Source organism: Marmota flaviventris, chromosome 14 (genome assembly GCF_047511675.1).
Source record: "Marmota flaviventris isolate mMarFla1 chromosome 14, mMarFla1.hap1, whole genome shotgun sequence".
In the NCBI taxonomy this organism is placed as follows: domain Eukaryota; kingdom Metazoa; phylum Chordata; class Mammalia; order Rodentia; family Sciuridae; genus Marmota; species Marmota flaviventris.
In genome coordinates, this window is record NC_092511.1 from 72,365,481 (window position 1) to 72,383,196 (window position 17,716).

The 17,716-nt window shown below is 40.3% G+C and overlaps 1 protein-coding gene across 1 annotated transcript in view; it reads right to left on the reverse strand.

Annotated features, from left to right (window-relative positions):
- The window catches only part of Trabd2a (TraB domain containing 2A), a 46,174-nt gene that overhangs the window by 17,189 nt on the left and 11,269 nt on the right, over positions 1 to 17,716 (reverse strand). Inside the window, 1 exon segment of the mRNA XM_071601257.1 lies at positions 1,760 to 1,960. Coding sequence (XP_071457358.1) covers positions 1,760 to 1,960 — 201 coding nt within the window.

Genomic DNA, 17,716 nt, shown 5'->3' on the forward strand with positions numbered 1-17,716 from the left:
TACTGAAGGGCACCTAGGTTCGTTGCATAGTTTAGATATTGTGAGTTAATCTTCTATGAACATTGATATGGCTGCATCATTGTAATATGCTGATTTTAAGTCCTTTGGGTATAAACCAAGAAGCAGCGTAGCTGGATCAAATGGTAGTTCTATTCCAAGTTTTCTGAGGAACCATACCACTTTCCATAATGGTTGTACCAATTTGCATTCTCACCAGCAATGTATGAGTAGGCCTTTTTCCCCACATCCTGACCAACATTTATTGTTATTTGTATTCTTGATAATTGCCATTTTGACCCAGGGAAATGAAATCTTAGAGTAGTTCTGATTTGCATTTCTCTAATTGCTAAAGATATTGAGCATTTTTTCATATATTTGTTGATCGATTGTATTTCTTCTGTGAAGTGTGTGTTCTGTTCCTTAGCCCATTTATTGATTGGGTTATTTGGGTTTTTAGTGTTAAGTATTTTGAGTCCTTTATATATCCGGGAGATTAATGCTCTATCTGAGGTGCATGTGGTAAAGATTTTCTCCCATTCTGTAGGCTCTCTCTTCATGTTATTGGTTGTTTCCTTTGCTAAGAGGAAGCTTTTTAGTTTGAATCCATCCCATTCATTGATTCTTGATTTTCCTTCTTATACTTTAGGGATCTTGTTAAGGAAGTCAGATCCTAAGCCAACATATTGAAGATTTGGGCCTACTTTTTCTTCTACTAGGTAGGTGCAGGGTCTCTAGTCTAGGGCCTAACTCTTTGATCCACTTTGAGTTGAGTTTTGCACAGGTTGAGAGAGAGGAGTTTAATTTTATTTTGTTACATGTGTATATCCAATTTTTTCAGCACCATAGAGAAAATAGGCTATCTTTTCTCTAGTGAATCCAAAAACATTTCAATAAACATTTACCTGTTTTATAAATTTTATACATTTAACATTTTCATTATTTCTCTACTTCCTATTTCTCTCTCTTGGGCAAATATTTCATGAGATGAGGACACTGGTCCTAGAGGGGAGAGACAACACACTCCACTATTTCAGAAGCTGAGTTGGCACTGGCCACTTACTTCCACAAGATTCTGGGGGGGGTGGGGGGTGAAGAGAGGGGAAGAGAATGTTCCAGAGTTCCATGGCAGCTTGCTCAAAAAGCCTAGTAAACATCTGTCTCACCTTTCTCCTGTTGGGGGGCTGAGATCCTCTGAGACCTGACAAGTCACTTGGCTCCCCTTGATGGTCCTCAGCAAAAGGCCTGTCCTAGGCATACACTGACACCACCACAACATGGCCACACTTATTCAGTAATAATGCAGGATAGAATGATCTATCTGTAAACACTGGAAGTGCCCCATAAGAATTCCACAAGCATTCTAGGTTCAGTGTGCATACCTGTAATCCCAGCTCCTCCAGACACTCAGACAGGAGGATCACAAGTTTTGCTCCATCATTTCTCAAAAGTGTCAAGTCGATCAAGAGGCCAATGGATTTGGATCCCTTCCTCTCCCTGACAGCTGATTCATGGGGCCTGCTGCTGAACCTTCTGAAGCTTCACCCTGTAACTGCAATCTTGGAATTAGTCCTGATTAATACCCCTCTCCATTCTTAGAAGCTTCAAAAAGAATGCTCATTAGCTGAAGTATCTCATTCAATGACATCTAAATCTGCCAATTTTATTTTTAGAGCCCTACATGACACCTGTCCTTAGTACACCCAGATGCCTGTGGGTGATATCTTTGTTCCTCATCTCAACAGAAGGCAAGGCCACTCACCTGGGAGCTGCTATGGCTGAAGATGACAGAGCTGAGGTCGCCACAGTTATAGAGTATAATGAGATGGTTCATGATATAGGTCATCTGAGATCTGACAAGTCACTTGGCTCCACTTGATGGTCCACAGCAAAAGGCCTGTCCTAGGCTGCCTGCTCACAGGCTCTTCTGCTGCAGGAGGGTCTGGTCCAAAGCAAATATAACCTGAAGGATGGGAGAAAACAGAACTCCCTTTTAAATTCAATGACAAGGCAACTGTTTGCTTATTTCTCTTGTCCACAGCTGGCAATAGCCTCATCTCTCATTATACAAGGATCCTGTTGCTAAAAAAGAGAGCACAAATCCCTGGCTGGTGCCCAAAGAAAAGGAGGCCTAAATCAGCCCTGATCAGATCACACCTGGGAAAGAGTTCTAAGAGATACACAGACAACCTGGAATTCTTCCATGAGAGCTACATGGAGGTAAGGAGACCCAAGAGCTGGCCTGTGGGAAATGACTGGAAAATCTAGGAGGTGGGAAAGAGAGCAGACTAGGAACACACCGACAGGCCTAAATACCAGTAGGTTCTAAATACATGTAGGACTGCACAAGAACCTATCAATATACACATATCTTTTCTAACCATCAGTGCAGTACTGCAGTTAATGAATTCACTAGATCCAATGGTGGTTTAATGAAAGTTAATGTTAAAAAAAAAAAAAAGGAAAAGAGAGCTAAATGAAATTTGCCAAGATTTATTTATATGGAACTTATCAGAGTCTTCGATACACTAATGAGCAACATAATTCTTCCTGAGTGGGAAAAGAGCATGCTTACTTGAGTAATACATCACAAGATCATCTATGATGAGAAATCAAGATTCAAGGAATTTTGCTAAACAAGGAATTCTGTCTGGCACTGGAGAGCTACAGGAAAGGGGGTCTGACATCATGTGAGATGTTCCCTAAAACATTATGGACAACACTTAAGATCCTGTGGAATTTTCTATCACCTTTTCCCAGAAATGGATATAGATATATAATCTCTGACAGCTACTTTTCCATCTGCTTTTCAAGTCATTAATGTATAAGATGCTATCTTTGCTGGGACATTTTCTCCTTTGCACAAATGTTCTCAGTCCATCGGAGCACTCTAATCAAGAGGTCTTCACTAAGATATTTTCAACTCTCCAGGGACAGCATAAAGGTCTCACGTCAACAAAACACCCTCTTTAGTCCCAGCAACCCACCCCCCTTTTAAAATATGTTTTAGTTACTGATGGACATACTACCTTTATTTATTTATTTTTATGTGGTGCTGAGAATCGAATCCAGTGCCTCACACGTGCTAGGCAAGTGCTCCACCACTGATCCACAAGATCAGCTCCCCCGCCCCGCCCCCTCCCCTTTTCCTCTTTCACACACTGTCCTCATTTTCATCGGGAAAACAAGGAGATGTGTTGATTTGCTCCCCACAGGCCATTGTGGCATGGGCCTATCTGCACACTTGTGCCTTGTCTTAGTATGTTTGTGCTGCTACAACAAAATCCCTAAACTGTGCAGTATATAAAGAAAGTCATAAAGTCCAAGATGAAGGCACCAGTCAGTATTTGGTCTGATGAGAGCGCTCTTGCTGTGTCTTTGCATGGCAGAGGCAGAAAGGCCAGCCAGCCAGTGCTGTAGGAAACCTTTTTTATAAAGGCCTTAATGCCCTTCCTGAAGGAGAAGGTCTTGTGACCTGTTCCCCTTTTTAGGTCCCCACCTCTCAATAGGATCACATTGGCAACACCTGGAGTTTGGAAAGGACACATTCAAACCATAGCACCTCCCTACTTCCACCTTCCTTCAGTTATTCTAACTTTCTTCTTCCTGTCATGCAGTCTTAACCAAAGACAGATGCTTTTTTGTAAAATCTCCTCCCCTCCTCTCTTTTCTGATACTTTTCCTGCTCTTGCATAGGCACCTTCAGCCTCTCCTGGGAGGCATTTTCCCCAGGGCCTGAAGACCAGCTCTTCTATCTAGGCCATAGCATATTCCCACCCTCCCAGTCCTTTATTTGTGACAAGCCCAGAGCTGAGCTGATGGCCCGTCCAGCTGGTCATTAGTGGTCACAGCCCAGATAAAGGAGTAAATACACTCATAATTTGCAAATTATGGTATAAGTGAGGCAATTCAGGCTTCCACAGTTATGAGCCCTGCAGTTATGACAATCAGGACCTACCCCAAACCATGGGGAATTGCTGACTTCAGATTACCTAAAGGAAAAACCTTTGGAGGGGAGGATTAGAGGCATTATGAAGCACCTGTCAGGTGTGCCTAGCCACAGGCCAAGTTTTCACACATTCTTTTTCAATAATCTCAGGCTATCTTCTCTCAAAGTTTTAATGGCTCACAAATACCTGCATATGGGCTTTGCTATTCTCCTAAAGGCATTCAGAACAAACTCAGGTGACCTATTGCTAATAGACCTTCTTCCAAGGGTATGCATCAATTTTTTTCAAAAAATTTCTTGGTATTTAGAGCCATTTATTCTAACAGACTTGGCAGTCTGCAAACAAAGGAGGGAGAGATAATGTATGGCCCACATCAGATATTAATCAAATAAAAAAGAATTTTGTTTATGCAGCCCATTCTCAACACACTCAAATGTCAAATTCATTTTAAAGATATTTCACCTCCTGCTTAAGCCTCCTGAGCTGCTAGGATTACAGGCATGAGCCATCGCATCCAGTCTGAGAATGTTTCCTTATGATACGTTTTTTAAAGAGTTAATCCTTTACCTTTTAGTATTGGGTGGCACTATGCCAAAGTAAATAAATGCTTTGCTTTTCCCCTGAATCTCCCATGCTTATGATACACAGGGCATTTCAACTGATCCTCAGACACCCACACTACAGCATATATTGAATATATATACTATCCTTCCTGTATTTTCTATACAGCATGCCCTTACTCTGGTTTACTAAGTATTAAATGTATCAAAAAGCCATTTCATCAACTCTTCCAATCTTTATCTCACCCATTTAAAAGAAAATCAGATTTGATGTTTTAAAAATTTTGTATGTTTCAATAGTTTATTATGGAAAATGTCAAACCTAAATACAGGGCATCTATAGTAACAAAACAGACCAGTGGTTGCCTCTGGAGGTGGATATTAACTCATAAAGGGTAGGAAAGAACTTCTTGGGTTGATGAAAATATTTCATATCTTGATTGGAGTGTGAGTTGATGGGTGTATACAATAGTCATCAAATGGGCAGCTTAAAATGTATGCATTGTATTGTATATAAGTTATGTCTCAATTAAAATGTGAAAACAAAACAAAACAAAAAAAAAAAAGATATTTCACCTTATCATGAAAGGTTTATAACACCTATTAGAATTTTTTGTTTATTTTTTATGATTTAAGCTTTAAAGAAGTTTGTATCCCAGAACAAAGCTAATAACATTAATAATTTTCTGAGTGTTTCTGACTCATATCAGGACCATGCTATGTGCTTAGCTTAGGTTCTCATTTATCTTTTCAATATCCTAAAAATAATAAAAAACTATTGTTTTTTAATCATATTTTAAAGATGAAGAAAATGCTGACCCTAGTGGCAATGCCTGTAATTCAGCTATCTGGGAGGCTGAGGCAGGAGGATTCTAAGTCAAGGCCAATCTGGGAAACTTAGTAAGACTCTAAGTTTTTTAAAATATTTAGACTATGACTTGCCTCTATTCTTTGTATCTTTTATTTTTTGGAACTGAAAGAATTCTCATCGTCCATTATGTTATGGGGGTGTTCTTGATGATACTTTGTCTCTCAATCACTCAGTTTCCAAAATCCTAGAGAAACCCAGGATTACTATTGGACTTTTGCTTCCCACTGCAGTTATAGGTCAGTAGTAGAGCTCTTGCCCAGCCATGTGTGAAGCCCTGGGCTCAGTCCCCAAGATGAAAAAAAAGTAAGAAAAAGAAATCAAACAACTTGTTCAGGTAATATCGACTAGTAAACCAAAACAGAGTTTGACCACAGTCTAATGCCAGAGCCAAATCTTCACCTATGTTGCATATGAGGGTATGTTGCTACCACTTAACACTAATTGGTTTTTGGTATATGATCTAATTTAAATTACAAGGCTTAATCTAAGGGCCTATAAACCTGGAACTAGGAGCCCTCAGAGCAGTTCTCTTTGACCTCTATCAGAAGTCATCCTTGGTGGGCTGGGATTGTGGCTCAGTGGTAGAGTGCTTGCCTAGCATATGTGAGGCACTGAGTTCAATTCTTAGCATCACATATAAATAAATAAATAAAGGTCCACTGACAATTTATATATATATATATATATATATATATATATATATATATATATATATATATCACCCTTGCCCAACTCTGGTTACCATCTATATTATTGAGACATCATCTGCTGATCTTCCTTCTTTTGTATGCTTATATTGTTATCAGGACATTAAAATAGTTGATGGGAATTTAGTGCATTATAATAATTCAAGATATCAAACACTTTGTTATTCAGAATTACAGACAGTCCCTGGTGTAATCTGGCTAATGGTGCTCATTAATTGCAATTCTCTGATCCTACTGTCCTCAAGGACCAGAAGACCTGGGAACATTAGTCAATGGGAAGTAGGTGAGGGTGGGAAGCAAAAGTCCAATAGTAATCCTGGGTTTCTCTAGGATTCTGGAAACTGAGTGATTGAGAGACCAAGTATCATCAAGAACATCCAATATAGCATAATGGATGATAAGAATTCTTTCAGTTCCAAAAATTAAAAGATACAAAGAATAGAGGCAAGTTATAGTCTAAATAATCCTAAAGTCCATTCATTCATTCATTCTCCATCCAATCATTTAATCAATACATAGTGACAGCATGCTTACTCTTCTCAGCATTGAAGATAAAGTCATGGATGAGAAAGACAAGATCTTTGTCCTTAGAGAACCTCCATTTTACCTGGAAGAGGGTATTGTCAAGAAGAATCTGAGAAAAAATGTTTTTCCTTAGAACATTTTGGAAGGAGGGTAAGAGGCAGAGGCCCAAAGTTAAATACTTGCTCTATGATCTCAGATTTGCCAGCAAATCAAAACACTCCATCATTCCAGGACAAGGGATGCCACTGCTACTTTGCCTTGGCAGAGAAGTCACCTTGGGTCATGAGCATTGTCTGGAGGCCATATTTAGAAACACATGTATTTTAAAGACATTTGAAGAGTGGATCTCAGAAACCCACAGCTTCTTCAGAAACCCACAGCAGCATCTCTGAAGCTCCCCTTTCTGGCATGACTAACAGCTGTTGGTCATTTATATGTGATTTACTCTCCTTGCTATGCTAGGCCAAGTCTGAGCAAGTCTGACAAATTTTGGTTTTCAGGGTGTGACTTGCAGATAAGTAAATTCATCAGGGGAAAAAAAAAACCAAAACTCTATTTAGTTTAAGTTGCCCAGAGCCATTCTAGATGGGATGTCATCACTGACCTAGTCTCCTAGGCACTACAGGATCAAGAACAGTGGACACAACTGGGACACAAGGACTATTCCTGGAAAGCCAAAAAGCCAAAAATAGAGGACAGTAGGTGACCAGAGGGGAGACGAGGTCAGAACGTTCTGGCTGAGTCTGCCCACCCTCCTCTACTTGTTTACTGCCCCTCTCCTCCTTCCTAACCAACCTCAACCACCCCCCTTTTCTACATTCAATTCTTTCTTTTACAGTTTCCACTAAGGCTTCCTTTCTCACATGTTGCATGAGGTTCCTCAAACTCGGTCACTTAAACATCAGAAATGTTTTGTCTCACCATTCTGCAGGTTATGTTTGTAATCAAAATACCCACAGGGACTCACTGTCTATGGAGGCCTTAAGGAAGGATCCCACCCAGGATTTTCCTACCTTCATGCCTTCAATCTACATGTAGAGTTCTTTCTGTGTATCTGTTTCTTGGCCCAAATGTATCCTTCTTATAAGGGCTCATCATGATAGGTTCGGGCCCACCCTAAAGACCTCATCTTAATTTCAACATCTACAATGATCCTATACCCAAATATGGTCCCATTTTGAGGTGCTGAGTATTAGGATTCTGGAGGGTTGGGACATGACTCTACCTATAATAATCTCAACTCAACTCTTTTTTTTTTACAGTTAATATGCATATGGTAAAAATTCCAAAAAGTATGTAGAAATAGATATTTTCCTCTAATTCTTATTCTCCAATCACCCTCCCTAAAAGCAACTGCTGCTGCCAGAATCTTGTATCTCCTTCATGGATGGTCTCTGCATGTAATAATGGGGACATGGATGGATGATTCACAGATCAATCAATAGATAGATGAATCAATTACAGATAGAGATAGACATAGGCATATAAAAACACAGAGATACAGTGATATTTACTTTTTTTTTTTTTTTTTTTTTTGGACTTTAAGTAAACCATAAAACCTTTCTGTGAACAAACACTGAAGTTAATATAAAATAAACCAGAAACAAAAAGCCAAGGTTTGGGGAATGATTCCCTTTATTGTTTTTTAAGGAGCTATAGCCTGAAGCATCCTTAAACATGTGATAATGTTGAGATAGGGATCTGGGCGGGGAAGTGGGAGATAGTGAGTCTCAAAGGAAATGCCCACAAGTAACTGAGATGAAGAAAGCAGTCTTAGATCTTTAGGACATGCCCTTGGGCCATGCACCTTGTAAAATGAGGGAAATCCACAAGCACAGGGGAGACTGGTGTAAAACTGCAGCTCCACCCTGGCTCCACCTTCAGTCAGGTCCCTAACTATGCCTCTCCACAAAAATTGGATGACATCCCAAGGAGGGTCTTCTCACTCTCCAGGTAGCCCACATCCTCCCTTGAATGTGGATCTACTTTCTAAATAAACCTTTGTCTATGCCTTTCTCTGGTGCATAATGAAATTCTTTTCCATCATGTTGAGAACCCTTTTGCTCCTGAGTAGAAGTTCCACTCCACTCTGTGAACTTCTTAGACCCTTTTCTGGAGACATCTCTTCTCCTGTGACAATATCAATCATTAAAGGAAATCATAGAACAGGAAGATGGAAATTTCCAAGTGCATGAAAATACAAAATTAAGGTTCCCTGCAGCCTTTCAAGTAAGAAGTCCATTGATGCAGACACCCCAGGAAGTATCCCCATGGCCCCCAAGCCAAAACTTTCATGGGACTTCTGCTGAAAGAAGAACAGGGAGAGGCAGCAATCCTGGCCTTGACCCTTCCAAGGTATACTAAGGCACCTCTCCTTAGATGAGGGCTGCCTGACTGTGCAGACCCAAGCACCTCTAAGGTAAGGAGAGGCAAAATGCCTAACTTCTCTTGCACATACTACCCTAGTAGTTATGACATCCAGGTCAGAAAATTCAAAGACAGCCTCTAATTGACCCTTCATGTCCTGCTAACTAATATCCCTCATCTGGAGGTCACAGTGTTGGGTCACTTTCCATCTCTGGGAGAAAAATTCACAAACCATCTTCTTCTCAGAGACCATTCTATTATGCAAGGTGTACACTAAGTGTCAAATCACTGTGCCCTCCTACCCAACCTCCTACTCAAACCACAGCCCCTGAAGGGACATGATTCCAGTGTTCTTTCCTTCTCCATGCCATGCCATTTACACCTGTGTTGAAAAGGGGTCCAATGCCCTAGCACTGGCTACCAAGAGTATTTCTATCCACACAGGATAGCCTCAAAAATTATCCACAAGCAAAAAGTATTCATATCTAGATCAAATACCAATTGTTTCATTACAAATCTCTTAACTTGCATGAGTTTAGATTTCAAGAGAATAACAAGACATCAAGAAAGGAAAATTACTGGAAATTATTACAATAGGATAAAATTCCCATTTTGCATGGAGTTTCCAATGGTAAAAAGACAAAAGAGATTTACTATTCTCCTTGGAAAACACGGTAAGATAGATATGCTGCTACTTTCACATTAGACCTTGCCTTGTATTATATACTATATGTCTTTTTTTAAAAAAAGATGATTATCAGTCCAACCTAAATCATATCATCTTATCAGCAGAATACTACTCTTTCTTCCTCCAGTGAAACAGGCTCAGCCTATCTGCACTGTCTCCTGAGAGGTTGCTTCACTAGAGAAAATAATAAGTTTATTATCAGACAGTTCACACCAGTGTTTCAATTCTACTCTCCCTTCCTCCCTGCCCCATGTCTCCCTTTCCACTCTCTCCTTGCCTCCTCACAGTCCTCCTTTTCTCTCCCTTTCTTTCTGGGCTGAGGATGTTACAGTGGGACTCTTTCTCTTTCCTGAGACTTCCTGCGACTTCTGTGGGGGACTGGTGAAGGGGTTCAATTCCAGCAGATGCCTTTTTTGTCAAACACAAAGGCCCCTCAGGGATTCTCTCTACTTTTCAGCACTTTCATCTCCCTCAGATCAAACTGCTGCTCTGCATATGAAAGACATTGCCCATTATGAGGCTCACACCACCTCCACTAGCCTCCAACTCTCCCAGGCTTCCAAAGAAGGGCTTCCCAATAACTTTTTAAAACACATTAAAGATGTCTCATCCTGGCCTCTCCACCTTACCCAGGTATCAGGCAGTGGGGATGTTCTCAGGCTCATTTTCTCCCTTACCAGTCACCATTTAAAATCCCTTCTCCCTTACCTGAAAGAGGACTAGTCTCTTAGAATTGTCTAGATCAGTCTCAAAGTAAGATGGTAATGAAAGTCCTGCTTCAGTCTTTGTCATGCTGCCATGCTTGAGAGCTAAAATTTCCATGCACTTCTTTGGACAATTCTCAATAAAATTCTGGCAAATCAAATACAAAAACATATCAAAAGATCGTGCTCCATGATCAAGTGGGATTCATTCCAGGGATGCAAGGTTGGTTCAACATACGGAAATCAATAAATGTAATTCATCACATCAGTAGATTCAAAGATAAGAATCACATACATGATCATCTCAATAGATGCAGAAAAATCATTTGACAAAATACAGCACCTTTACATGTTCAAAACACTGAAAAACTAGGGATAACAGGAATATATCTCAACATCATAAAGGTTATCTATGCTAAGCCTCAGGCCAAAATCATTCTGAATGGAGAAAAATTAAAGGCATTCCCTCTAAAGACTGAAACAAGACAGGGATGCCCTCTTTCACCACTTCTATTTAACATAGTTCTTGAAACACTGGCCAGAGCAATTAGATGAAAGAAATTAAAGGGATTCATATAGGAAAAGAAGAACTTAAATTAGCACTATTTGCTGACGATATGATTCTATACCTAGAAGACTCAAAAAGCTCCACCAGAAAACTTCTAGAACTAGTAAATGAATTCAGCAAAGTAGCAGGATATAAAATCAACAATCATAAATCAAAGGCATTTCTGTATATCAGTGACAAATCCTCTGAGAAGGAAATGACAAAACTATCCCATTTACAATAACCTCAAAAAAAAAATACTTTGGAATCAACAAAAGAGGTGAAAGATCTATACAATGAAAACTACAGAACCCTAAAGAAAGAAATCAAAGAAGATCTTAGAAGATGGAAAGAAATACCTTGCTCTTGGATAGGCAGAATTAATATTATCAAAATGACCATACTACCAAAAGTATTATACAGATTTAATGCAATTCTGATCAAAATCCCAATGGCATTCCTCATAGAAATAGAAAAAGCAATCATGAAATTTATCTGGAAAAATAAGAGACCCAAAATAGCTAAAGCAATCCTTAGCAGGAAGAGTGAAGCAGGTGACATCACTATACCAGACCTTAAGCTTAGAGAAATAGTAACAAAAACAGCATGCTATTGGCACCAAAACAGACTGGTAGACCAATGGTACAGAATAGAGGACATAGAGAGTAACCCACAAAATTACAATAATCTTATATTAGACAAAGGTGCCAAAAACATGCATTAGAGAAAAGATAGCCTCTTCAACAAATGGTGCAGGGAAAACTGGAAATCCAGATGCAACAAAATGAAATTAAATCCCTATCTCTCACCACACACAAAACTCAACTCACAATGGATCAAGGACCTAGGAATTAAACCGGAGACTCTGCATCTAATAGAAGAAAAAGTAGGCCCTAATCTTCATCATGTGGGATTAGGCCCCAACTTCCTTAATAAGATTCCTATAGTGTAAGAATTAAAACCAAGAATCAATAAATGGGATGGATTCAAACTAAAAAGTTTCTTCTCAGCAAAAGAAACAATCTATGGGAGAGAGAGAACCTACATCCTGGGAGCAAATTTTTACCCCTCACACATCAAATAGAGCACTAATCTCTAGGGTATATAAAGAACTCAAAAAGCTAAGCACCAAAAAAGCAAATAACCTAATCGATAAATGAGCCAGGGACCTGAACAGACTCTTCTCAGAAGAGGATATACAGTCAATCAACAAATATATGAAAAAATGTTCATCAACTCTAGCAATTAGAGAAATGCAAATCAAAACTACTCTAAGATATCATCTCACTCCAGTCAGAATGGCAGCTATTATGAAGACAAACAACAAGTGTTGGCAAGGATGTGGGGGAAAAGGTACACTCATATATTGCTGGTGGAACTGCAAATTGGTACAGCCATTATGGAAAGCAGTATGGAGATTCCTTGGAAATCTAGGAATGGAACCACCATTTGACCCAGCTATCCCTCTCCTCAGACTATACCCAAAGGACTTAAAAACAGCAGACTACAGGGACACAGCCACATCAATGTTTATAGCAGCACAATTCACAATAGCTAAACTGTGGAGCCAACCTAGATGCCCTTCAGTGGATGAATGGATAAAACAAAAATGTGGCATATATACACAATGGAATTTTACTCAGTAATAAAAGAGAATAAAATCATGGCATTTGTAGGTAAATGGATGGCTTTGGAGAAGATAATGTTAAGTGAAGTTAGTCAATACCAAAAAAACAAATGCTGAATGTTTTCTCTCATATAAGGATGCTAACTCACAGTGGGGTAGGGAAGGGGAGCATGGGAGGAATAGACAAACTCGAGATAGGGCAGAGGGGTGGGAGGGAAAGGGAGGGGGCAGGGGGTTAGCAAGGATTGTGAAATGTGATAGACATCATTATCCAAAGTACATGTATGAAGACATGAATTGGTGTCAACATAGTTTATATACAACCAGAGATATGAAAAATTGTGCTGTGTATGAGTAATAAGAATTTTAATGCATTCTGCTGTCATTTATTATTTTAAAAAATCAATTTAAAAAAAAAGATCTGCTTTTAGGGAGATGGGGGGACACTTCTCAAAACTTGGAACTGAGCAAAAGGACTCAAGCACAAAGTCCAGAGAGAAATTGCCATTGGGTAAGACTTCAACTTGGGAAAGGACTGTTTTGTACATGATGATCTGTTCCTGAAGGTCTGGAGAGCATGGAAGGAAGTGGAAGAACGCACAGGGCAGACTGGGCCTTCCACTTCTCTTCCTGACATCTCCAGAATGTCTGCAAAGCTTTCCCCTTTCTTTGGTTAGGGCTCCTGGCCACTGTTTCTCTTTTCTAACTAGCCAAAGTCCTGCTCTGACCAGCAGCCAACTGAGCACGTCCATCTCATTCTATTATGGACAGAATTGTGTCCACCCAAATTCATATGTTAAAACTTCAATCCCCCCGAGTGTACACAGAGACAGAGCCTTTAAGAAAGTAATTAAGGTTAAATGAGATCATAAGAGTAGAGCCCTGATCCAATAGAATTGCCATCCTTATAAGGAAAAGAACAAATGCCAGAGCACTGTGCCTGCCCAGTCCCCCCACCCTACACCCAGCTCAAAGAAATGGCCCTGTGAGGATGAAAAGAGAGTAGGTGAGGAGGGGAGTGATGGGAAGAGGCTAATCAATAGGAACAAAGTTATAGTTAGATAAGAGTAAGGAGTTCTGATTTTGCTATTGCACAGTAGGATGACTATAACTAAAAATAAAGTACTGTACATTTCAAAAAGCTAGAAGAAAGATTTGAATGTTTTTACTATAAAGAACTGATAAATATTTGAGGAATTATATGTTTAACCTGATTTAACTATTATGCAATGTATACATATATCAAAATATCACATCATCCATTTATATGTATAGTTTTTATGTTTTATTTATCAGTTTAAAATTTTGAAAAACTAATAAAAAATTCTAACAATATACTATAATAAAAGTTATATGAATGTGATAAATCTTCTCTCTCTCTCTCTCTCTCTCTCTCTCTCTCTATATATATATATATATATATATATATATATCTTTCTAAAAATATGGAATTTTCCACTTAATATTCCATGATAGAAACCATGGAAAACAAAACTGAGAATAAGGGAGGACTACTGTAAGGATAAAAAGTGCTATAATGCCTGTGGTGTGTGATAGGATACTACACCATCAACAACCACTTCCAAGGTCCAGGACAGCCTCCTGGCTCCATCCCTGAGCCAGGAAACACCTAGAGTACCTGGACCCACTGAGACTTTAACCAGCTCTATGGAGGGTCTCAGGTAACAGCTAGTTCCAGCTCACCTGACTCCTTGACTTGTCTCCTCTCTTTTTTGCCTCATTCACCCCTACCCAGGAGGTAGATTCTTTGAAGAAGAGCTGAAGAGCACCACTCTCACTCTGTCTGCTATAGAGACTTGCTGGGAGTTACTCCTAAAGTCTACAGGTGTCCTTGAGCTGACCCATCAAACAGATAACAAGAAAGACTTTGCTGCTAGAGGTGTGAAGGAATTCCCTGCTCTCAACCTCATTCACCAGGGCAAAAGGCGGAGATATGGGTTTCAGAATCCATGATGTACTTCTTTTATGACCTATTACCCCAAAGGCAGCTGGGCAGGACCAAATCTAGCCAAGACAGGGTCTAACACAAGCAGCTTGTATGGTATCCATATTGAATGCAAAAATACCTATTCTTTTTACAAAGTCTACTTTGGACTTTAAGAGTCAGCCCAGAGCTGAGGGAAGGCAGAATCAACATTTGCTTTGTCTTTGAGCCCCCCCTCCCCATAAGAAACAGAATCCATGCTGAGGGCTTAAGAAATGTAAAGGCAAGTCTTAAGCCAGGCCCGTTCCCAGGTGGAAACACAGAATTCTAGTGTGCACCTAGAAGTTCATGAACATCATAAGCAGCCATAAGGTTCACAGCTGTTTTATTTTCCATGTCTGTTAAAAAAAAAAAAGTCATTAAAGGGATGACAAAATGAAGAACTGCTGTGGATACCCCCCAAAACCAGGAGAGCTAAGAGTCCATCAGACTTCCAATTTAGGAAGAATATTCACCCACATCTTTTACATGCCTATGTAAAAACAGGAAAAAGGGCTTATTCAGGAAACAGATGTGATGGGCTCCTGTGACATTTATAGTAACTATAGTACTTCTGCCCATCTATGCCTAGGAATAAGAACTATGGTACATTAATGCTGGGAAAGAATGTCAAAAATCAAAAAGGGAATCAAAGCAAAACATAAAGATTAGACTCCCTATGAATTTTAAGATGATGGTTCACATGTACTCAGCTATTAGAAGGGCTATATTCAACTATTCTGTCTTGAGGACACATTCATATTGTGTCCTCTGTTTGCCAAGGTTCTTATAAATTCACTGGTGCCCTTGGTTCTGCCCCAGAGCCGTACATTGAAATCTGACTATCACATGTACTATCTGGCTAGCACATTCCGCAATGGCTCACTCATTATCCAATAACCATTCATGAGTACCTCCCACTGGTGAGAGCTTGGCACATAAGAACCAAGAGTATATGGTCCACCTCAAGGACAGATCAGGACCCCAGCACAGGGATTCTGAGAGACTGCAGAAGGTCATCTCTGGACTTGGGAAGTCTTCCTTCAGAAGTTGTGAATAAGATGAATGAGCCACTAGCCAGAGCAAAAGCATGAGGCAGGGCTCTAGGCAGAGGGCACAGCATATGCCTATAACACAGCTCACCTATCTCTCAGAAGTTTCTACTGAGGATGTTGCATCACATGTACATGAAAAGATCTGCACATATTTTAGGGATCAGTTTCCTTTCAAACAGTTCACATAATTTTCCTAGACATTTATTTTAAACTAAACCTACCCAGGAAAAAGAGAATATCAGATGTCCATGTTCCAAATAAATTGTGGAAAATGTGGGAAAGTCCCTCCATCAGCCCCCAGTCAATTTGAAAAATGAGACCTCTCTAGCTTTTACTAGAATATATGCTGAAAGAACCCCTCAGTAAATCAAACTTATAAAAATGGTAGGTGATAGCTCTAAGAAGCAGAACTAGATTAGAAACAGGAGACCTCATAGCCCAGACCTGCTCTGCACCAATTCTCATTATGTCTCACCCTCTGCCTCTAGCTGGACCTGTTCATGGTTAGTCCAGGAAACTGTTCCTAGTGCTGGCTGGCCTCAGCCTATTTGCCTCCCTATGCATCAATGCAAGAATACATGGGGAGTACAACAAAAGGAATCCCTAGAACCTCTCCTCAGACCAGCCAGACTACCTCCTCTTCAAGGAGTTTGACCCCCTCCTCCTCATGAGGCCCCTCAGGCTGCCAGCCCCTCCTTATCTCCCACTCCTCCAGCATTCACCTGGCCCTTACTAACCAGAGAGTTGGAGACATGGGATCTCTGTAGGAATTTCCCCAACCTCTCCAAGCCAGACCACAAGCTCCTAAAGCAGTGGCTGCCTCCCACACCACCATGCCCTGCATATTTCCAGTAAGTCATCCTAAAGCCAGTTGTTTCTTCTGTAAGGTGACTGACTAAAGTAAAGACAACTTGCTCCAAAGACTGATTCCTAACTTCCCAACACCCCAAACTATGGTTTAAGAAACTCACTACTTCATAAGATCCAGAAGCATATCTACCAGGCCTAAATCATTGCTTAAGGTTTCATTTTGTCAGAAGCAAAAATAAATAAATAAGGTGAGGAGGGGGACAGCTTTTCAGACAAGAGAGGGAGTTACTAGTCCTAGAGGTAAAGAGGGTTAATACATTCCATATTACTGAAGATACAATTAGAAAAGGGATAGCTGAGAAGGCAAATACAAAATATGTTAGTGCCATCTATTGGCAAGAGAAAATAACAAACCCATCTTTGTACAACAATTCAAATCACACTTAAGCATTCACAAAAGAGCACTTTAGGGTTTGCAAAAGACCTCTACATCCAACTAGCTGATTCTTAGAATATAGAATGCCCACACTGCAGGCCCTTCTTGTGAAAAGCAGAGGACAACCCAGAACTGGTGGCTGCATTCATATTAGTTTAGGGATTCATGATTCAGACTCCAAACCTAGAGGTGGCTGGGTCCCAAAGGACAGAGTCCAATGCTGAAGAGACTGGGCTGTCCAAGATGCCCACCGTATCTCACTGTGACATCCAGTCCATTGTGCAGAAGTGGGCAGGAGAGTCTTCTGGTTAGACAAGTTCATTTCTTCAGCCTCAGAGGAAGCTGACATAGAAATGCCCCATGCCCAGAGCCTGTTCATAGATGCCTAGTGGTGTGTAATCACGGACATTGGATTTAGGAAGATTGTTTCTCTAGGGGAACCTGTATCTTTAAAGGAAACCCACTTGTGCTGACTTGGTGGAAGTGAGGAAACCTCCAGCTCCCATCTCACAAACTTCTTTTACAGAGGAAACAACAACACAGCCAGCAATATGAAAACTCTGGGTAACAGAAAGTAGAAGTCACAACCCAACTCCATCCTGAGGGGCAAGGATGGTCTCTGCCATGAACTGGCAAGATAAATCCAGGTATCCATGTCAGGCATCTATTCTATTCACAAATTTCAGTTAGTTAATCTTAGGGACCTGTACCACACAAACCAGGAGCCATGAACCTGACTGGAGCCTTGGAAGACAGGGTGTATAGGAGTCAAGAGGGCTAGATGAAAGGCAACAGAGAAGAGTGGGGACTGAAACTAATGAAGTAACAGTACTGGCCCCATTTGCGGGAGGGGGGGCAGTCAGGAGCTGGAATGTAACTCAGCAGTAG